Source organism: Bombina bombina, chromosome 8 (assembly GCF_027579735.1).
Source record: "Bombina bombina isolate aBomBom1 chromosome 8, aBomBom1.pri, whole genome shotgun sequence".
NCBI classification, from domain to species: Eukaryota; Metazoa; Chordata; class Amphibia; order Anura; family Bombinatoridae; genus Bombina; species Bombina bombina.
In genome coordinates, this window is record NC_069506.1 from 271,515,556 (window position 1) to 271,535,826 (window position 20,271).

The 20,271-nt window shown below is 40.6% G+C and overlaps 1 protein-coding gene across 2 annotated transcripts in view; it reads right to left on the reverse strand.

The window, feature by feature from the left end:
* TMEM25 (transmembrane protein 25) overlaps nucleotides 1–20,271 on the reverse strand; it is a 45,174-nt gene that overhangs the window by 2,890 nt on the left and 22,013 nt on the right. For both annotated transcript variants that reach the window (XM_053691342.1, XM_053691341.1), the window contains exons 6-9: nucleotides 8,173–8,200; nucleotides 6,918–7,018; nucleotides 6,488–6,559; nucleotides 3,951–4,060 (exon numbers count right to left, since the gene is read on the reverse strand). In XM_053691342.1, the coding sequence (XP_053547317.1) occupies nucleotides 3,987–4,060; nucleotides 6,488–6,559; nucleotides 6,918–7,018; nucleotides 8,173–8,200 (275 nt within the window). In that variant the 3' untranslated portion in view covers nucleotides 3,951–3,986. The remainder of the gene's footprint in view (nucleotides 1–3,950; nucleotides 4,061–6,487; nucleotides 6,560–6,917; nucleotides 7,019–8,172; nucleotides 8,201–20,271) is intronic.

Genomic DNA, 20,271 nt, shown 5'->3' on the forward strand with positions numbered 1-20,271 from the left:
TTGATGTATTGCCTTCTCCTCTTTTTCCTGTGGTTTTAGGTATACAGTGGATACGTTTGCATGAACCCACTATAGTCTGGAAGACATTAAAACTCACTTTAGACTCCCCATATTGTAAGAGTACCTGTACATCTCCCACACATGTAATACAGGTAGCACAGATAGATGAGGAGTTGCCTATCATTCCTAAGGAGTACACCCAATATATAGAAGTATTTAGCAAACGTGAGGCAGAAAACTTACCACCACACCGCAGTTATGACTGCCCCATAGACCTTAAACCTGGTGCAACTATACCCTATGGTCACTTATACCCGTTGAGTCAACCTGAGCTTGAACATTTAAAAGCTTATTTAGACGAGAACCTTAAGAAGGGATTCATCAGACCCTCGGTATCTCCTGCTGGTGCAGGAATGTTTTTTGTCAAAAACAAAGATCAATCATTACGTCCGATCATAGACTACAGAGACCTAAACAAAATCACTGTTAAGAATAGGTACCCTCTCCCATTAATACCCGAGCTCATAGAACGCCTTCACAAAGCTAAGATTTTCACCAAATTAGATCTCAGGGGGGCCTACAACCTCATACGCATAAGAGAGGGAGATGAGTGGTTGACTGCCTTTAGGACTCGATACGGTCTGTATGAGTACCTAGTTATGCCATTTGGCCTTACCAATGCACCAGCCACTTTCCAACACTACATCAATGATGTCTTCAGAGACCTGTTAGACATCTGTGTCGTAGTCTATCTGGATGACATCCTGATCTACTCCCAAAACCTTCAAGATCATATTAAGCACGTCAGCTGGGTACTCTCAAGATTACAAGTACATCGACTTTATGCAAAGGCTGAAAAATGCTTATTCCACACTCAAAAGATATCTTTCCTTGGTTACAACATCTCCTCTGAAGGCATCGAGATGCAACAAGACAAGGTTGAAGCAGTAAAAGATTGGCCTATTCCAGAAACCCGAAAGGATCTCCAACGCTTCTTAGGTTTCAGCAACTACTACCGAAAATTTATAAAAAATTATTCCTCTATCGCTAAACCTCTTACCATCCTTACGGGCAGTACAACTACCTATCGGTGGAACTCAAAGGCCAATGAAGCATTTGAATTCTTAAAACACTCTTTTACAACAGCTCCAATATTGCGTCACCCTGATCCTGCTTTACAGTATTTTCTTGAAGTGGACTCCTCAGACTACGCCTTAGGAGCTGTCTTATCCCAAAGAGAAACTTTAACCAAACCTCTACACCCTATAGCCTTCTATTCGAAAATTATGTCTCCTCCTGAAAGGAATTACCCTATTGGGGAAAAGGAGTTACTCTCCATTAAAAGAGCTTTTGAATACTGGAGGCATCTTCTAGAGGGTACACTCTTACCGGTTATAGTTTATACCGACCACAAAAATTTGGAATACCTTCAGAGAAATAAGACCCTCTCAGCTAGACAGGTGAGGTGGAGTCTTTACTTTAGCAGATTTCATTTTCAAATCATTTACAGACCAGCTAACCGTAATGGAAAGGCGGACGCTCTTTCCCGAAGAGACCCTAAACCTCCTTCGGAAGGTAGCCCTACAGTGATGATACCCCACGAGAAGTTCTTAGGCATCTCATCATTTTCTGAATCTGTTTATCAAAAGGCCATAGATGCTGAACAAGACTTACCTAAAGAAATAACACTAGGAAATGATGGCCTATATTACAATTCAGACAAATTATATATACCTGAGCAGTTAAGACAAAATTTGATGAAGGAACATCACAATTCCCCTCTTTCCGGACACCCTGGTATTCAAAGAACTTTAAACCTCATTTCAATGACTTATTGGTGGCCACATATGGCCATGGATGTTTGTAACTATGTACAAAATTGCACTAGATGTATCACTTCAAAATCGGAGAGACGTCCTCCTTATGGATTGCTGATGCCCATACAAGTTCCACAAAGACCCTGGACTCATTTAGGTATAGATTTTATAGTTGAATTACCTACTTCAGCTGGAATGAACACCTTGATGGTGGTTATTGACTTGTTTACCAAGATGGCTCATTTTATACCGCACCACAAATTGCCAACCTCAGCTGAAACCGCACAACTATTTATAGACAACATTATTAAACTACATGGGATACCAGAAATCCTTAATTCTGACAGGGGAACTCAATTTACCTCCCGTTTCTGGAAGAACCTCTGCAACAAGTTACAGATTGAACACCGTTATACCACCGCATACCACCCTCAGACTAATGGCCAAACAGAGCGCTTAAACCAGTGGCTTGAGCAGTATCTGCGCTGCTACTGTGCCTACCACCAAACAGACTGGAAGAAATTCCTTTCAACTGCAGAATTCGCATATAACAACTCTCTCAATTCGTCCAGTAAGATGTCACCATTCTTCGCGAATTATGCATACCATCCAAAGATTAGTCTCTCAACAAAAGACTCTTCTTTAAACCCAAATGTGGAGGATCTAACTGATAGACTTACTGAAAACTGGCAACTATTACAAAGGAATTTACAAACAGCTCAAGAAACACAAAAGAAGTATTATGACCTCAGGAGAAGGCCATCCCCACAATATTCAATTGGAGACTGGGTCTGGCTATCTACAAAAAATCTAAAATTGCAGACCCCAAGCAAGAAACTAGCAAGCCTCTTTATAGGACCATTTCGTATTATACGTATCATCAACCAAAATGCTGTCACTTTACAACTTCCTACCACTCTTGCCATCCATCCTACATTCCACGTTTCCTTATTGAAACCTGCAAAAAACACTGGTACTCAACTACTACCTCCTGAAGCTCAGTCTTTAGACCCTAACGTTTATGAAGTGAGGGATATTTTGGATTCACGTTTATATAAAGGCGATCTACAATACCTTGTCAGTTGGAAGGGGTACTCTTCAGACGAAGACACATGGGAACCCCATAATCTTGTGAACGCTCCCAGATTGGTGTCTCGCTTCCATTCAAGGAATCCTCATAGACCTCGCTTACAAGCCGTGGGACGGCTTGAGTGAAGGGGGCAATCTGTCAGAACTCACTATACCACCTTATGTTAACTGTCATACAATTACCAATACCACCTTTACCTTTTAGTTTCTCCTAGCCTATTTAAGCCTTCCCCTGACGTCAGCCAGGTGCTTAGTAATTGAGTTTTATCCCTAGGTAACTCTGCTACAAACTGAGCTCCTGCTTATTTCAAGCTACCTTATTGGAAAATTGTTCAAATCTTTATTCAAGGGAAACTGACACCCTGCTACGGTGTTCCGTTTTCACTACTTTGGTTACAGTATACATTTCCGTTGCATTTCCTCTCATATTATCAAACCTGGATTATACTTCAAGCATCTAATTGCTTTTTCAACATCACCAGAAGATTTGTGAAGTTTTAATCTCCCGCGGACTTCATTCCTGTGACGTCAGACGCCAACCGCAACCGGTTTTCAGTAAGCTGTCACTCACTGCCTATCAGCTGTTGTCTCGAGTGCCGCTTGAGTTCTCTACTCTCAGCTGATTCAACAGGTAACCTAAGACTAACTCACTACAGCTAACTGAGTTGTGTAACATCTTATTGTGACTTTAAATCTTTGGCGCACACCTCACTAATTATTGGTCACAGAGGAACTGCTACATTAATTGTTTTGTGATGCATATGAACTGATACTTTTCCACTAACCATCAAAAGAATTACTTTGTTAATTTGTTTCTTTATGGATACTTAACATATTAAGTTACTCCTTTATTTTCCCAAGTCTCCACATAGACCTAAAGTTTATTAACTCACTCTGAGCCCCATTATGGTTAACATCGTCATATGTTAATTAAGTGCTGAGTGAAACATTATATCTGATCCGCAGCTGTAGATCCACAGCAATAGTTGAAAGAACTTTAAATCTGATCCCTAACAGAAGTACAATTAAATCAACAATTCTTACCCCTTGCTGAGTGACCGATTGACCGCATGGGAGGCATCAGAGCCAGATTTCATCACTGCTCACACTGTTGGCTTTATAGATGTAGCCCACCAGAGGGAAGCGGTCAAACCCTGGGACGAGAGAGAGAGAGAGCAAGCCTCCTTTGTTAGTAGACACGTGAATCTAAGGCAAAGGAAGCAGCTTATAGCAGTTTATTGTTCTAAATTTTACATTGCTGGGTATTGTGTGAATACAGCATTAGAAAATATTTCTGACAGTTGGAGACTACACTTGACTCTGAACTCACATTCACTCTGCATATGCAAGCACTTAGCAAATCCTGCTGTGCACACCTACGCAACATTTGCAGAATTAATCCTTTTCTTACTAAAGAAACCACAAAATAAAAATGCATTCCCTCATTTTTTCACACATTGACTATTGCACTCAACTTCTAAATGGTCTTCCCCAACACTGCCTCTCCTCCCTCTAATCTATTATGAATGCTTCAGCTAGACTCATCTACCTAAGTCGCTGATCTACATTAGCTGCTCCACTCTGCCAGTCTCTACGCTGGCTCCCCATCCACTCCAGAATACAATTTAAAGTACTTAGATTTTGCAAAGGCATTTGAGACAGTGCCACATGAGAGATTAATGCACAAAATTAAGGGACTGGGAATAGCTGAAAATGTTAGCTCATGGATAAATAACTGGATAAAAGATAGGGAGCAACGAGGAGTAGTAAATGGATCATACTCAGATTGGACAAAGGTAATCAGTGGTGTCCCCCAGGGATCAGTACTGGGCCCTGTTCTTTTTAATATTTTTATAAATGACTTGGAGCAAGGATTAAATAGCGACATCTCTATTTTTGCAGATGATACTAAGTTAAGTAAGGTCATTAGGTCAGAGCAGGACGAACTCTCTTTACAAAGGGATTTGCTAAAATTAGAACTATGGGCAAGTGAATGGAAAATGAGATTTAATACGGAAAAATGCAAGGTTCTACATTTTGGAAGTAAAAATAAGCAGGCTACGTATTTTTTAAATGGGACAAGACTTAGCCAAACACAGGAGGAAAGGGATTTGGGAGTAGTAATAGATAACAAGCTAAAGATGGGTGCACAATGCAGGGCAGCGGCTTCAAAGGCTAATAAGATACTAGCATGTATTAAAAGAGGCATTGATTCAAGGGAGGAAAGCATAATTCTGTCATTGTATAAAGCCCTGGTAAGACCTCACCTTGAGTTTGGAGTGCAGTTCTGGGGACCAATTGCTAAAAAAGATATTGCAGAACTAGAAAAAGTTCAGAGAAGGGCCACAAAGCTAATAAGGGGATTGGAGAAATTAACCTATGAGGAGAGGCTAGCCAAACTGGGTCTGTTTTCTTTAGAAAAAAGGCGCTTGAGAGGTGGCATGATTACTTTATATAAATATATTCAAGGCCCATATACAGAGATGGCAGAAGCTCTGTTTATTCCAAGAAAATTGTTTCTGACAAGAGGTCATAATTTAAGGTTGGAGGAAAGGAGATTTAATCTCCTGCAACGGAAACGTTTTTTCACTGTAAGAGCAATAAAATTGTGGAACTCATTACCAAAGGAGGTAGTGAATGCCAATACCATAGATACATTTAAAAATAGTCTGGATAAATTTCTGTATATTAACAAAATTCATGGATATGATTGCTAGTATTAAATGGGTCACATTTTAATGGGGTTATTTAAGCTTAACTGGAGCTTTTTGAAAGTATTTTAGATTTGTATAGGTTGAACTCGATGGACTTCAGTCTTTTTTCAACCTTATCTACTATGTTACTAACCCTAAGCAGTTAACTGCCTCACTCCCAACTATATTTCCTCTCATCTCCAAATATTCCCCAACTCGTCCTCTTTGATCAACCTCTGACCTACGTCTTTCCACTCTTATCTCTTTGTCCCTCTCCCACCTCCAAGACTTCTCACGTGCTGCTCCTGTCCTCTGGAACTCTCTACCCCGCTCCAAAAGACTGTCTCCAACCTTATATACCTTCAGATGCTCTTTGAAAACACACCTATTCAGAGAGGCTTACCGTCTCTCCTATGTTTTTCATCCTAACCAAAATAGTTCTTGAACTGCCTGACTTACTGCTGCAACTACAATCCATGTGACAAGCTACTCTAAACCTTATGTCTCTGCTCCCTCAATCTGTAGACTGTAAACTCTCCGGAGCAGGGCCCTCTTCCTCCTGTACTAGATTTGTTTTGTTTTTTATGTTTTGTATTTTATCACAAACCCTTCTCATTGTATACCCCTATCTCTGTGCTCAGTGCTATACAAATAAAGGATAATAATAATAAGGTTCTATAAATATAACGCATACTGCTCACCAAGCAGACAGCCTTTGATGAGTGACAGGCAGCACAAACCTGACATATCACATGACTTTAAAAGACCTTTATTACACACTCAATGCGCAAACATTTTCTGTTTACTAAAAAACTGTTCATCATATATTACAGATTACAAGAATTGCTGAAAGTTGGGGTTATATGTGGTTTACTGTATGGCACCTACCTGTATTGGCCAGAGCTGCACATCGAGCAGACACATCTTCCTGAGTGTCACCTACAGAAACATCACTTAGGCCTATAAATAGAGCGAGATGTGTATCAGAGAATATGGAATATGTGGAGAAAGTGACAGAGACCCCACTATGCAGGGGAGTGATTAATAGGAGTTACAGTACGTGTCCGAGACCAAGAGATGGAGAACATAAAATAAATATCTAGAGACAAGAGAATGTGATAATAGGGGTCTGAGTGCATGAGGGAAGCAGGGGTATAGAGACCATTTGTGGCAATAGTGACATTTTGGAAGTAGTCAGAAGGATAGAATGAGAGACAAAAGGATGAAGAAAAGTTTGTCAGTGTCCAAGAAAATGTAGTAGGGGGGAAATAGTTTGGCAAAAATTAGACGGTAAGACTGAGCAGTTGCTGGTATTTACCTATGGCCTGGGGTCGGAGGTCATTCAACTGTAAGTTGGATGGCAAAGACATATGTTCCCGGGGCAAACAGCTGTTATTCAGTTTCATATTATTTGAGGGACTGAAAGGGAAATTAAGAACATTCATATAACCATCACTTCATAATGGAATTCTATCAAAACAGAGCACTCATATATTCTGTACAAACTTACAATGGTTTATTGTCCTATTCTGATATTGGGCCATAAGTTTCCTGACTCCAGGTTTCTAGCAATACCCATTAACGACCACTAAACATGAGACAATGTACATGCAAAGTCATTCCTCATAGTATTTTACATGAGCAGAAGTTTACAAAACATTTTTTATGTGGCCTCGAGTTTCAAGTTAATGACCAAAGGGAAATAAAGACAAGCTAAGGAACACCAAGATATTTATATGAAAATAAAAGTTTTGCTATGTACAAGACAATATTTATTAATACAAGAGGTTGAGGATGGAGAAAAAACTTGTAAAAATAATTTATCAAAACCAAATGCTCAAAGCAGGTTGCCTTGGGTCAAGTCATTTGTCCGTGTAGCGCTAACCAGATGTAATATACTTGTACAAAATAAGGGTATACAGAACACATGGATTTTACTTGAAGTCTGCTGAGAAGATGCACGTCTGCTAGTGTTGGTGTTACATAAATATGATCAATGGAAGTTGCATTTTATAGGTATGACATAGCTAGAGTGGTATCCTGTTTATATGAATATTGTACATTAATGGCAGAAAGCTCATTTCTGAAGATAGAGCTTTGTTGGCAGCATTTTTTTCTATTGACAATAGTATGGAAATCATTAATTGGTTTTGTTCATGTTATAATTAATACAGCAATCTCTTGTGGTCTGATTGCTGAAGCTCTGGAGGAAGGTCCATAACCAGCAAGTAAACTACAGACCATAAGTACATTGGGTCTCACAACCTGCCCAGTTATGGAGCTCGGATAAGCTTGTCCAGGTACCACACTCATAGTGTTTACATGCAAGGTGCTTCAATACAATAACACCTTTAGTACTATTTCACTGGCCTCTAGTAGGGAGGGATTTAAGAAAACTGATCCCTGTTGTGAAAATCTTTTGGGTGTGCAAACCAGTAAAAGCCCCAGAAACTGGCAGAGTCAGACATGCAGTAAGATAAAGCCCCCCCCCCCAGCCACATATATACCTGACATCTCACTGTCACCCACTTGTTCTGTTCATGTAAGAGCATAGAAGACATTAAGGTGCTCACCTGAGTATTAGCTGGTTTTTAACTGCATCTGGAAGAGGAAGAAACAAACTAAGCTTTACACATTATAGCCTACCCTCCTCACTTACAATCACACGGTATCCCTGCCGTCTACAAAAACACTATAACCGATCCTCCTTACTAAACATCACACTGACTCCCTGCCCCCTAAACCATGCTTAAAAGGGACTGTCTACAATAGAATTGTTATTGTTTTAAAAGATAGATAATCCCTTTATTACCCATTCCCCAGATTTGCATAACCAACACAGTTATATTAATGTACTTTTTACCTCTGTGATTACCTTGTATCTAAGCATCTTCTGACAGCCCCCCCGATCACATGACTTTGTATTTATTATTTATTGACTTGCATTTAGTACTGCGTTGTGTTAACTCTTAAATAACTCCCCGGCGTGAACACATTATCTATATGACCCACATGAACTAGTAGTCTCCTGTTGTGAAAAGCAAATACAAAAGCATGTGAATAAGAGGCTGTCAATAGAGCCTTTGAGGTTTAAATGTTATAAAGTATATTAATCTAACAATTGCATAGATTACGAGTTTTGCGTTATAGAGGGTGCGAAACAAACGCAACAAAAGTTGTGTTATTTCACCCTCCATAGCACTTCCATTACAAGTTTCTGAAAAGCCGCCTTGTGCGTGCGATATGGTGGCGATAAGCTCCATACCGCACAAAATCCAAGGGCTGCTTTGACGTGCTCGTGCACGCTTTCCCCATAGACATCAATGGGGAGACAGTGTAAGAAAAAAAACTAAAACCTGAAGCGGGGAATGGCGATCGCTGTAACGCAACCCCATTGATGTCTATGGGGGAAAGAAAGTTACGTTTAAACCTAACACCCTGACATAAACCCCAAGTCTAAACACCCCTAATCTGCCGCCTCGACATCGCCGAAACCTAAAAAAAGTTATTAAGCCCTAATCTGCCACTCCCCGACATCGCCGCCACTAATAAAAGTTATTAACCCCTATTCCCCGCACCCCAACATCACCGCCACTATAATAAAGCTATTAATCTCTATTCCGCCGCTCCCCGACATCGCCGCCACTAAACAAAGTTATTAACCCCTAAACCTCTGGCCTCCCACATCACTGCCACTAAATAAACCTATTAACCCCTAAACCGCCAGTCCCCCACATCGCAAAAATCTAAATTAAACTATTAACCCCTATACCTAACAACCCCCTAACTTTAAATTAAAATTACAATATCCCTATCTTAAAATAAATAAAAAACTTACCTGTGAAATTAAAAAAAAAATAAGTTTAAACTAACAATTAACCTAACATAACTATTATGCTAAAATTAAAATAGCTACCAATTAAATAAACTATATTACACATAAAAAAAAACAAACTAACACTTCTAATTTTTTTATTGATTTGAATAGCCAATAGAATTTCAGTAGCTCTAATCCTATTAGCTGATTTGAACAATCATATCAGTCAATAGGAATGCAAGGGATGCCATTTTGAAAAGGCTCCCTTGCATTGAAGGGGATGCTCCGCGCCGGATGTCTTCAAGGATGGACCCGCTCCGCGCCACCAGGATGAAGATAGAAGACACCGTCTGGATGGATGAAGACCTCGCTGGATGTCTGGACTTCAGAAACTGTAAGTGTATCGTCGGGGGTTAGTGTTTTTTTTTTACTTTTTTGGGGTGATTTTTTTAAAAAAAAAATTAGGGTTTGGGCTTTTTTTTTAAAAGAGCTGAATGCCCTTTTAAGAGCAATGCCCATACAAATGCTCTTTTCAGGGCAATGGGTAGCTTAGGTTTTTGTTAGAGTTAGGTTTTTTATTTTTGGGGGTTAGTTGGGTGGTGGGTTTTACTGTTGGGGGGTCTTTTTAAGATAGGGATATTGTAATTTTAATTTAAAGTTAGGGGGTTGTTAGGTTTAGGGGTTAATAGTTTAGTTTTTTGCGATGTGGGGGACTGGCAGTTTAGGAGTTAATTGGTTTATTTAGTGGCGGTGATGTGGGAGGCCAGAGGTTTAGGGGTTAATAACTTTAAATAGTGGTGGCGATGTCGGGGAGCTGTGGAATAGGGGTTAATAACTTTTATTAGTGGCGGCGATGTTGGGAGTGGCCGATTAGGGGATAATATATTTTAAATAGTGTTTGCGATGCGGGAGGGTGGCGGAATAGAGGTTAATAGGTAGTTTATGGGTTTTAGTGTACTTTGTAACATTTTAGTTGTGAGTTTTGTGTAACAGTTTTGTTGCGCAAAACTCATAACTACTGGTCTCAGCGGAAGGGATCGTGTTGGTATAGGCTGTAACGGAAGCATTTTATCTTCACAGCACAACCTGTAATACCGGCGCTATGGAAATCCTACGCAAAAACATAATTTTTTTTTCGGGATTGACAATGCGTATGCGTTACAGGCTAAAATGCTTGCGGTATAGCTATACCGACACAACTCGTAATGGCTGCGTTACTGTTTTTACTCTAAAATGGTAATTTTTTCAGTGTTAAAACAGTAACACAAAACTCCTCACTAATAGCCAGTTAGCCACATAGTATCCATGCTCTCTACAAATAATATAACCTAACCTCCTTACTATACATCACACTGACTCCTTGCCCCCAACAAACACACTATAATCTATCCTCCTCACTAAGAGCCTGATAATAAAAACTTCGCCGCTCAGCCCCTTCGAAAAAATTTAGACACACAAATTTTACCTTGAAACATGTTTATGTTACTATGTAGTGTTCTTTATGTGAAACAGAGACTCCAACATTACAACACAAGATCTAAAAAAATCACAAAGATTTTGTGTGATTTCTCTCCATGCTGGCAAGGTTTTGAATAACAGGTCCTAAAGTCACACAGTATCCCTGCTCTCTACACACTATAGAATACTGTCCTCGCTGATAGTGACACAGTATCCCTGCTCTTTACAAACACACTGAAACCTACCCTCCTTCCTAAGCATAACACTACTCCCTGCCCCTTACAAACACACTGAAATCTACCCTCCTTCCTAAACATAACACTACTCCCTGCCCCTTACAAACACACTGAAATCTACCCTCCTTACTAAACATAACACTGACTCCCTGCCTCTTACAAACACACTGAAATCTACCCTCCTTACTTAACATAACACTGACTCCCTGCCCCTTACAAACACACTGAAATCTACCCTCCTTACTTAACATAACACTGACTCCCTGCCCCTTACAAACACACTGAAATCTACCCTCCTTACTTAACATAACACTACTTCCTGCCCCTTACAAACACAGTGAAATCTACCCTCCTTACTTAACATAACACTGACTCCCTGCCTCTTACAAACACACTGAAATCTACCCTCCTTTCTTAACATAACACTGACTCCCTGCCCCTTACAAACACACTGAAATCTACCCTCCTTACTTAACATAACACTACTCCCTGCCCCTTACAAACACACTGAAATTTACCCTCCTTATTTAACATAACACTACTTCCTGCCCCTTACAAACACACTGAAATCTACCCTCCTTACTAAACAGAACACTTTCTCCCTGCCCCTTACAAACACACTGAAATCTACCCTCCTTACTAAACAGAACACTGACTCCCTGCCCCTTACAAACACGCTGTAACCTACCCTCCTTACTAAACATAACACTGACTCCCTGCCCCTTACAAACACACTGAAATCTACCCTCCTTACTTAACATAACACTACTCCCTGCCCCTTACAAACACACTGAAATTTACCCTCCTTACTTAACATAACACTACTTCCTGCCCCTTACAAACACAGTGAAATCTACCCTCCTTACTTAACATAACACTGACTCCCTGCCTCTTACAAACACACTGAAATCTACACTCCTTATCAAACATAACACTAACTCCCTGCCCCTTACAAACACTTTGTAACCTACCCTCCTTATTAAACATAACACTGACTCCCTGCCCCTTACAAACACTTTGTAACCTACCCTCCTTACTAAACATCACACTGACTCCCTGCCCCTTACAAACACGCTGTAACCTACCCTCCTTATTAAACATAACACTGACTCCCTGTCCCTTACAAACACGCTGTAACCTACCCTCCTTACTAAACATCACACTGACTCCCTGCCCCTTACAAACACGCTGTAACCTTCCCTCCTTACTAAACATCACACTGACTCCCTGCCTCTAACAAACACACTGAAATCTACCCTCCTTACTAAACAGAACACTTTCTCCCTGCCCCTTACAAACACACTGAAATCTACCCTCCTTACTAAACAGAACACTGACTCCCTGCCCCTTACAAACACGCTGTAACCTACCCTCCTTACTAAACATAACACTGACTCCCTGCCCCTTACAAACACACTGAAATCTACCCTCCTTACTTAACATAACACTACTCCCTGCCCCTTACAAACACACTGAAATTTACCCTCCTTACTTAACATAACACTACTTCCTGCCCCTTACAAACACAGTGAAATCTACCCTCCTTACTTAACATAACACTGACTCCCTGCCTCTTACAAACACACTGAAATCTACCCTCCTTATCAAACATAACACTAACTCCCTGCCCCTTACAAACACTTTGTAACCTACCCTCCTTATTAAACATAACACTGACTCCCTGCCCCTTACAAACACTTTGTAACCTACCCTCCTTACTAAACATCACACTGACTCCCTGCCCCTTACAAACACGCTGTAACTTACCCTCATTACTAAACATAACACTGACTCCCTGCCCCTTACAAACATGCTGTAACCTACCCTCCTTACTAAACATAACACTAACTCCCTGCCCCTTACAAACACTTTGTAACCTACCCTCCTTATTAAACATAACACTGACTCCCTGTCCCTTACAAACACACTGTAACCTACCCTCCTTACTAAACATCACACTGACTCCCTGCCCCTTACAAACACGCTGTAACCTTCCCTCCTTACTAAACATCACACTGACTCCCTGCCTCTAACAAACACACTGAAATCTACCCTCCTTACTAAACAGAACACTTTCTCCCTGCCCCTTACAAACACACTGAAATCTACCCTCCTTACTAAACAGAACACTGACTCCCTGCCCCTTACAAACACGCTGTAACCTACCCTCCTTACTAAACATAACACTGACTCCCTGCCCCTTACAAACACACTGAAATCTACCCTCCTTACTTAACATAACACTACTCCCTGCCCCTTACAAACACACTGAAATTTACCCTCCTTACTTAACATAACACTACTTCCTGCCCCTTACAAACACAGTGAAATCTACCCTCCTTACTTAACATAACACTGACTCCCTGCCTCTTACAAACACACTGAAATCTACCCTCCTTATCAAACATAACACTAACTCCCTGCCCCTTACAAACACTTTGTAACCTACCCTCCTTATTAAACATAACACTGACTCCCTGCCCCTTACAAACACTTTGTAACCTACCCTCCTTACTAAACATCACACTGACTCCCTGCCCCTTACAAACACGCTGTAACTTACCCTCATTACTAAACATAACACTGACTCCCTGCCCCTTACAAACATGCTGTAACCTACCCTCCTTACTAAACATAACACTAACTCCCTGCCCCTTACAAACACTTTGTAACCTACCCTCCTTATTAAACATAACACTGACTCCCTGTCCCTTACAAACACACTGTAACCTACCCTCCTTACTAAACATCACACTGACTCCCTGCCCCTTACAAACACGCTGTAACCTTCCCTCCTTACTAAACATCACACTGACTCCCTGCCTCTAACAAACACACTGAAATCTACCCTCCTTACTAAACAGAACACTTTCTCCCTGCCCCTTACAAACACACTGAAATCTACCCTCCTTACTAAACAGAACACTTTCTCCCTGTCCCTTACAAACATGCTGTAACCTACCCTCCTTACTAAACATAACACTGACTCCCTGCCCCTTACAAACACACTGAAATCTACCCTCCTTACTTAACATAACACTACTTCCTGCCCCTTACAAACACACTGAAATCTACCCTCCTTACTTAACATAACACTGACTCCCTGCCCCTTACAAACATGCTGTAACCTACCCTCCTTAGTAAACATAACACTAACTCCCTGCCCCTTACAAACACTTTGTAACCTACCCTCCTTATTAAACATAACACTGACTCCCTGCCCCTTACAAACACGCTGTAACCTACCCTCCTTACTAAACATCACACTGACTCCCTGCCCCTTACAAACACGCTGTAACCTACCCTCATTACTAAACATCACACTGACTCCCTGCCCCTTACAAACACGCTGTAACCTACCCTCCTTACTAAACATCACACTGACTCCCTGCCTCTAACAAACACACTGAAATCTACCCTCCTTACTAAACAGAACATTATCTCCCTGCCCCTTACAAACACACTGAAATCTACCCTCCTTACTAAACAGAACACTGACTCCCTGCCCCTTACAAACACGCTGTAACCTACCCTCCTTACTAAACATAACACTGACTCCCTGCCTCTAACAAACACACTGAAATCTACCCTCCTTACTAAACAGAACATTATCTCCCTGCCCCTTACAAACACACTGAAATCTACCCTCCTTACTAAACAGAACACTGACTCCCTGCCCCTTACAAACACGCTGTAACCTACCCTCCTTACTAAACATAACACTGACTCCCTTCCCCTTACAAACACGCTGTAACCTACCCTCCTTACTAAACATAACACTGACTCCCTGCCTCTAACATACACACTGAAATCTACCCTCCTTACTAAACATAACACTATCTCCCTGCCCCTTACAAACATGCTGTAACCTACCCTCCTTACTAAACATAACACTGACTCCCTGCCTCTAACAAACACACTGAAATCTACCCTCCTTACTAAACATAACACTATCTCCCTGCCCCTCACAAACACACTGTAACCTACCCTCCTTACTAAACAGAACACTATCTCCCTGCCCCTTACAAACACTTTGTAACCTACCCTCCTTACTAAACATAACACTGACTCCCTGCCCATTACAAACACACTGAAATCTACCCTCCTTACTAAACATAACACTATCTCCCTGCCCCTTACAAACACTTTGTAACCTACCCTCCTTACTAAACATAACACTGACTCCCTGCCTCTTACAAACACACTGAAATCTACCCTCCTTATCAAACATTACACTGACTCCCTGCTCCCTACAAACACGCTGTAACCTACCCTCCTTACTAAACATAACACTGACTCCCTGCCCCTTACAAACACGCTGTAACCTACCCTCCTTACTAAACATAACACTGACTCCCTGCCCCTTACAAACATGCTGTAACCTACCCTCCTTACTAAACATAACACTGACTCCCTGCCCCTTACAAACATGCTGTAACCTACCCTCCTTACTAAACATCACACTGACTCCCTGCCCCTTACAAACACGCTGTAACCTACCCTCATTACTAAACATAACACTGACTCCCTGCCCCTTACAAACATGCTGTAACCTACCCTCCTTACTAAACATAACACTGACTCCCTGCCCCTTACAAACATGCTGTAACCTACCCTCCTTACTAAACATAACACTAACTCCCTGCCCCTTACAAACACTTTGTAACCTACCCTCCTTATTAAACATAACACTGACTCCTTGCCCCTTACAAACACGCTGTAACCTACCCTCCTTATTAAACATAACACTGACTCCCTGCCCCTTACAAACACGCTGTAAACTACCCTCCTTACTAAAGATAACACTGACTCCCTGCCCCTTACAAACACGCTGTAACCTACCCTCTTTACTAAACATAACACTGACTCGCTGCCCCTTACAAACACGCTGTAACCTACCCTCCTTACTAAACATAACACTGACTCCCTGCTCCCTACAAATACGCTGTAACCTACTCTCCTTACTAAACATAACACTGACTCCCTGCTCCTTACAAACACGCTGTAACATACTCTCCTTACTAAACATAACACTGACTCGCTGCCCCTTATAAACACGCTGTAACCTACCCTCCTTACTAAACATAACACTGACTTGCTGCCCCCTTACAAACACGCTGTAACCTACCCTCCTTACTAAACATAACACTGACTTGCTGCCCCCTTACAAACACGCTGTAACCTACCCTCCTTACTAAACATAACACTGACTCCCTGCTCCTTACAAACACGCTGTAACCTACGCTCCTTACTAAACAAAACACTGACTCGCTGCCCCTTACAAACATGCTGTAACCTACCCTCCTTACTAAACATAACACTGACTCGCTGCCCCTTACAAACACGCTGTAACCTACCCTCCTTACTAAACATAACACTGACTCCCTGCCCCTTACAAACATGCTGTAACCTACCCCCTTACTAAACATAAAACTGACTCCCTGCCCCTTACAAACATGCTGTAACCTACCCTCCTTACTAAACATCACACTGACTCCCTGCCCCTTACAAACACGCTGTAACCTACCCTCATTACTAAACATAACACTGACTCCCTGCCCCTTACAAACATGCTGTAACCTACCCCCTTACTAAACATAACACTGACTCCCTGCCCCTTACAAACATGCTGTAACCTACCTTCCTTACTAAACATCACAATGACTCCCTGCCCCTTACAAACACACTATAACCTACCCTCCTTACTAAACATAACACTAACTCCCTGCCCCTTACAAACACACGTTAACCTACCCTCCTTACTAAACATCACACTGACTCCCCCCCTACCTTCCTCACTAATAGTAACACGGTATCTCTGCTCTCTACAAACACACTATAATCTACCTTCCTCACTAATAGTAACACGGTATCTCTGCTCCTCTACAAACACATATCTCTACTCCTCTACAAACATACTATAACCTACCTTCCTCACTAATAGTAACACAGTATCTCTGCTCTCTACAAACACACTATAACCTACCTTCTTCACTAATAGTAACACAGTATCTCTGCTCTCTACAAACACACTATAACCTACCTTCCTCACTAATAGTAACACGATATCTCTGCTCTCTACAAACACACTATAACCTACCTTCCTCACTAATAGTAACACAGTATCTCTGCTCTCTACAAACACACTATAACCTACCTTCCTCACTAATAGTAACACAGTATCTCTGCTCCTCTACAAACATACTATAACCTACCTTCCTCACTAATAGTAACATGGTATCTCTGCTCTCTACAAACACACTATAACCTACCTTCCTCACTAATAGTAACACGTTATCTCTGCTCCTCTACAAAAACTATAACCTACCTTCCTCACTAATAGTAACACGGTATCTCTGCTCCTCTACAAATACACTATAACCTACCTTCCTCACTAATAGTAACACGGTATCTCTGCTCTCTACAAACACACTATAACCTACCTTCCTCACTAATAATAACACGGTATCTCTGCTCCTCTACAAACACACTATACCCTATCTTCCTCACTAATAGTAACACGGTATCTCTGCTTCTCTACAAACACACTATAACCTACCTTCCTCGCTAATAGCCAAAGCAGAATCTTGTTGTAGTTATGCAATACAAAAATGTGCTGTTTTTATTGAGCCTGGAATCTACATGTTCACAGTAGATAAATAAGGTGGAAGGAGAAAAGTATAACAGAAAAGCAACAAACTAATCCTGCAGGTCATTTTGAAAAGACTCTTGGCCTACAATCATCCTGATATGACCATACTGATGCAATAATACCGGTTCTTAAACACTAAATACAGTAGAATTGCATAATTAACAAGTGCATAATAAAAATACAATACAATAACATTTACTCAAAAAAGCAGTAGATTTTTTCTGGCAAATTTGTTTTTCCTCTTATTTTCTGGCCCTATCATGTGATAGACAACAACCCATCACAGACTACTATACATATTCACTGTGAACTTGAGCACATGCTCAGTAATGGCTTGTGCCTCAGAAAGTGTGCATATAAAAATTTGAAAATGGAAGTAAATTAGAAAGTGTATTAAAACTGCATATTTTCTGAATCATGAAAGTTTAGTTTGACTTTAGTGGCATTCACATGAATGTTGTGTACAGGGAGACTGTTCTTGCCATAGGAACAATGGTTTTGATTATGGAGTGTCTGTTCTCCTTCTGTGATGGAAACTGTTGATAATCATGGGCCAAAAATTGAAAGTTATTGCTGGAAAGTAAACTGGAAGAAAGGCCAAATATGTAAAACAAAATCTCTAGAATATTTCTATGAATAAGCAGAGGTCTTATTTATATGTTTGTGTGTCAACAGTAATGAAGTACATACAGCTGGCGGGTGTTGGTGTTTATGTAACCTACCCCAAGAAACACTCTCTAGTCTGGACAGCACCTCTCATGCTGGGCTGGGGTATTTCCTCCATACAATTGTATGTTATCTTCAATATGAATAATGAATAAAAAGTAGTAGTCAGAATAATATTTTTGTGGTTAGATTGTTACAAGAACTTTGTGTAACTGGTCTCAGTTCTCGATCTTAAAAGTAGGCAATGAACTAAATGGTGGTCCAGACTATATTTACTCAATATTCAAGAAGCCCTTATGAGAGTGGGAATAATTCTACTTTGCAGCCATCAAGGATCTGAAAAAAAAAAAAAAGACGCTTAGAGCCATGGGGCAATATGAAACTGAGGCCAAGATTATAAGTGACCACAATTCATGAAGAAGAATCTTTTATTTGTATTAAAAAAAAGATGGCTAGCAAGTGATGGATGTGTAAAGGAAGTAGAACAGATAATCTGACAAGAAAGGGAACTTACTGGAAACATAATACAACAGAGGAGAGCTGGTAGGAGCACAATTGGCACAGGTCGGTGGCAGAGCATGTGCTGGCAATCATATCACCATATCTCTTTTGGCATGGAGACCTTCCTTATTAATCACATGGGCAGGTAATCCAAAATAATGCTTTAAGGACTCACTTTTGAAGAGATTGTTATCAATAGGACACTTGAAAATAAGCTCAACTGTGACTTTCTTCTCTGAACTGTTGTGATTACTCACCAGAAAGTTATCAAGTAGAAAATGATGTATGGTATATTGCTCAAAATCTATCTACAGTCAAATAACATGCTCTAGGAGATATGGAAATGCAACCATTTGCTGTGGAGCAGTGCATGGTGCTTGGTAATGGTAAAGATGAACAACCATGTTCTGTGTGTGGGTCAAGAGGCACCTAAATAGGTCTCAGATACTGGTTTGTACTTAATTTTTAGCTTTCAAGACTCTTTTTTTTTTTTTTTACTTTATATCCAACAATGTATACAGGCATACTAAATTACATGTCATTGCGCCACGCAGGGCAGAGTATCATACATTGTGTAAAGAGATAAAAAATCAGGCGCCTTTAGGCAGGTATCAACAATAGGCATATTCTGCTGGTATAGTTTCTTCTAAGTCCTACTATAGATTCAATAACTTTCATCCATAATATAGTTGTACACTCCGTTGGGCTTTTTATATTTTAAACACAACAAAACTAAACAACAACAAACTAAAACAAGCTAAAGCTAGTACCCTCTCCTATTAGAGTAGTTGTCATCCTGTATAACAATTATGGAAACACATACCTTTTCAAGTTTTACATTGAATTACAGTGCCTTGGGAATATTAAACTGGAGGAGTTACTATATGGTTTACAAAATGGAGTCTGGGATAATCAAACAATTACAGACTAGATAGGTTAGTTTTAGCGAGGTACACTGGTATTAAAATATACTATCCCTTCAATCAAGATGCATTGAGAAACTCAGCAGCCCTTAATCAATACCTACATTCGGTTGATACACCTAAAATTTCAGCACAGGAGGCGGATACCCTGGATTCCCCAATCACACTGAAAGAGGTCTTAGATGCTATTGAGTCGCTACCCAATAATAAAAGCCCAGGCCCAGATGGCTTTTCGAATAGTTATTATAAAATGTATAAAACACTTATAGCCCCACATCTATTAAAAGCATTCCAATACATTGATGAATTAGGGAGTTTCCCAGCAGAATGTTTAGAAGCCTATATTTCCGTACTCCCTAAACCAAACAAGCCAGCTAATCAACCAAGTAGCTACAGACCCATATCTCTACTCAACACAG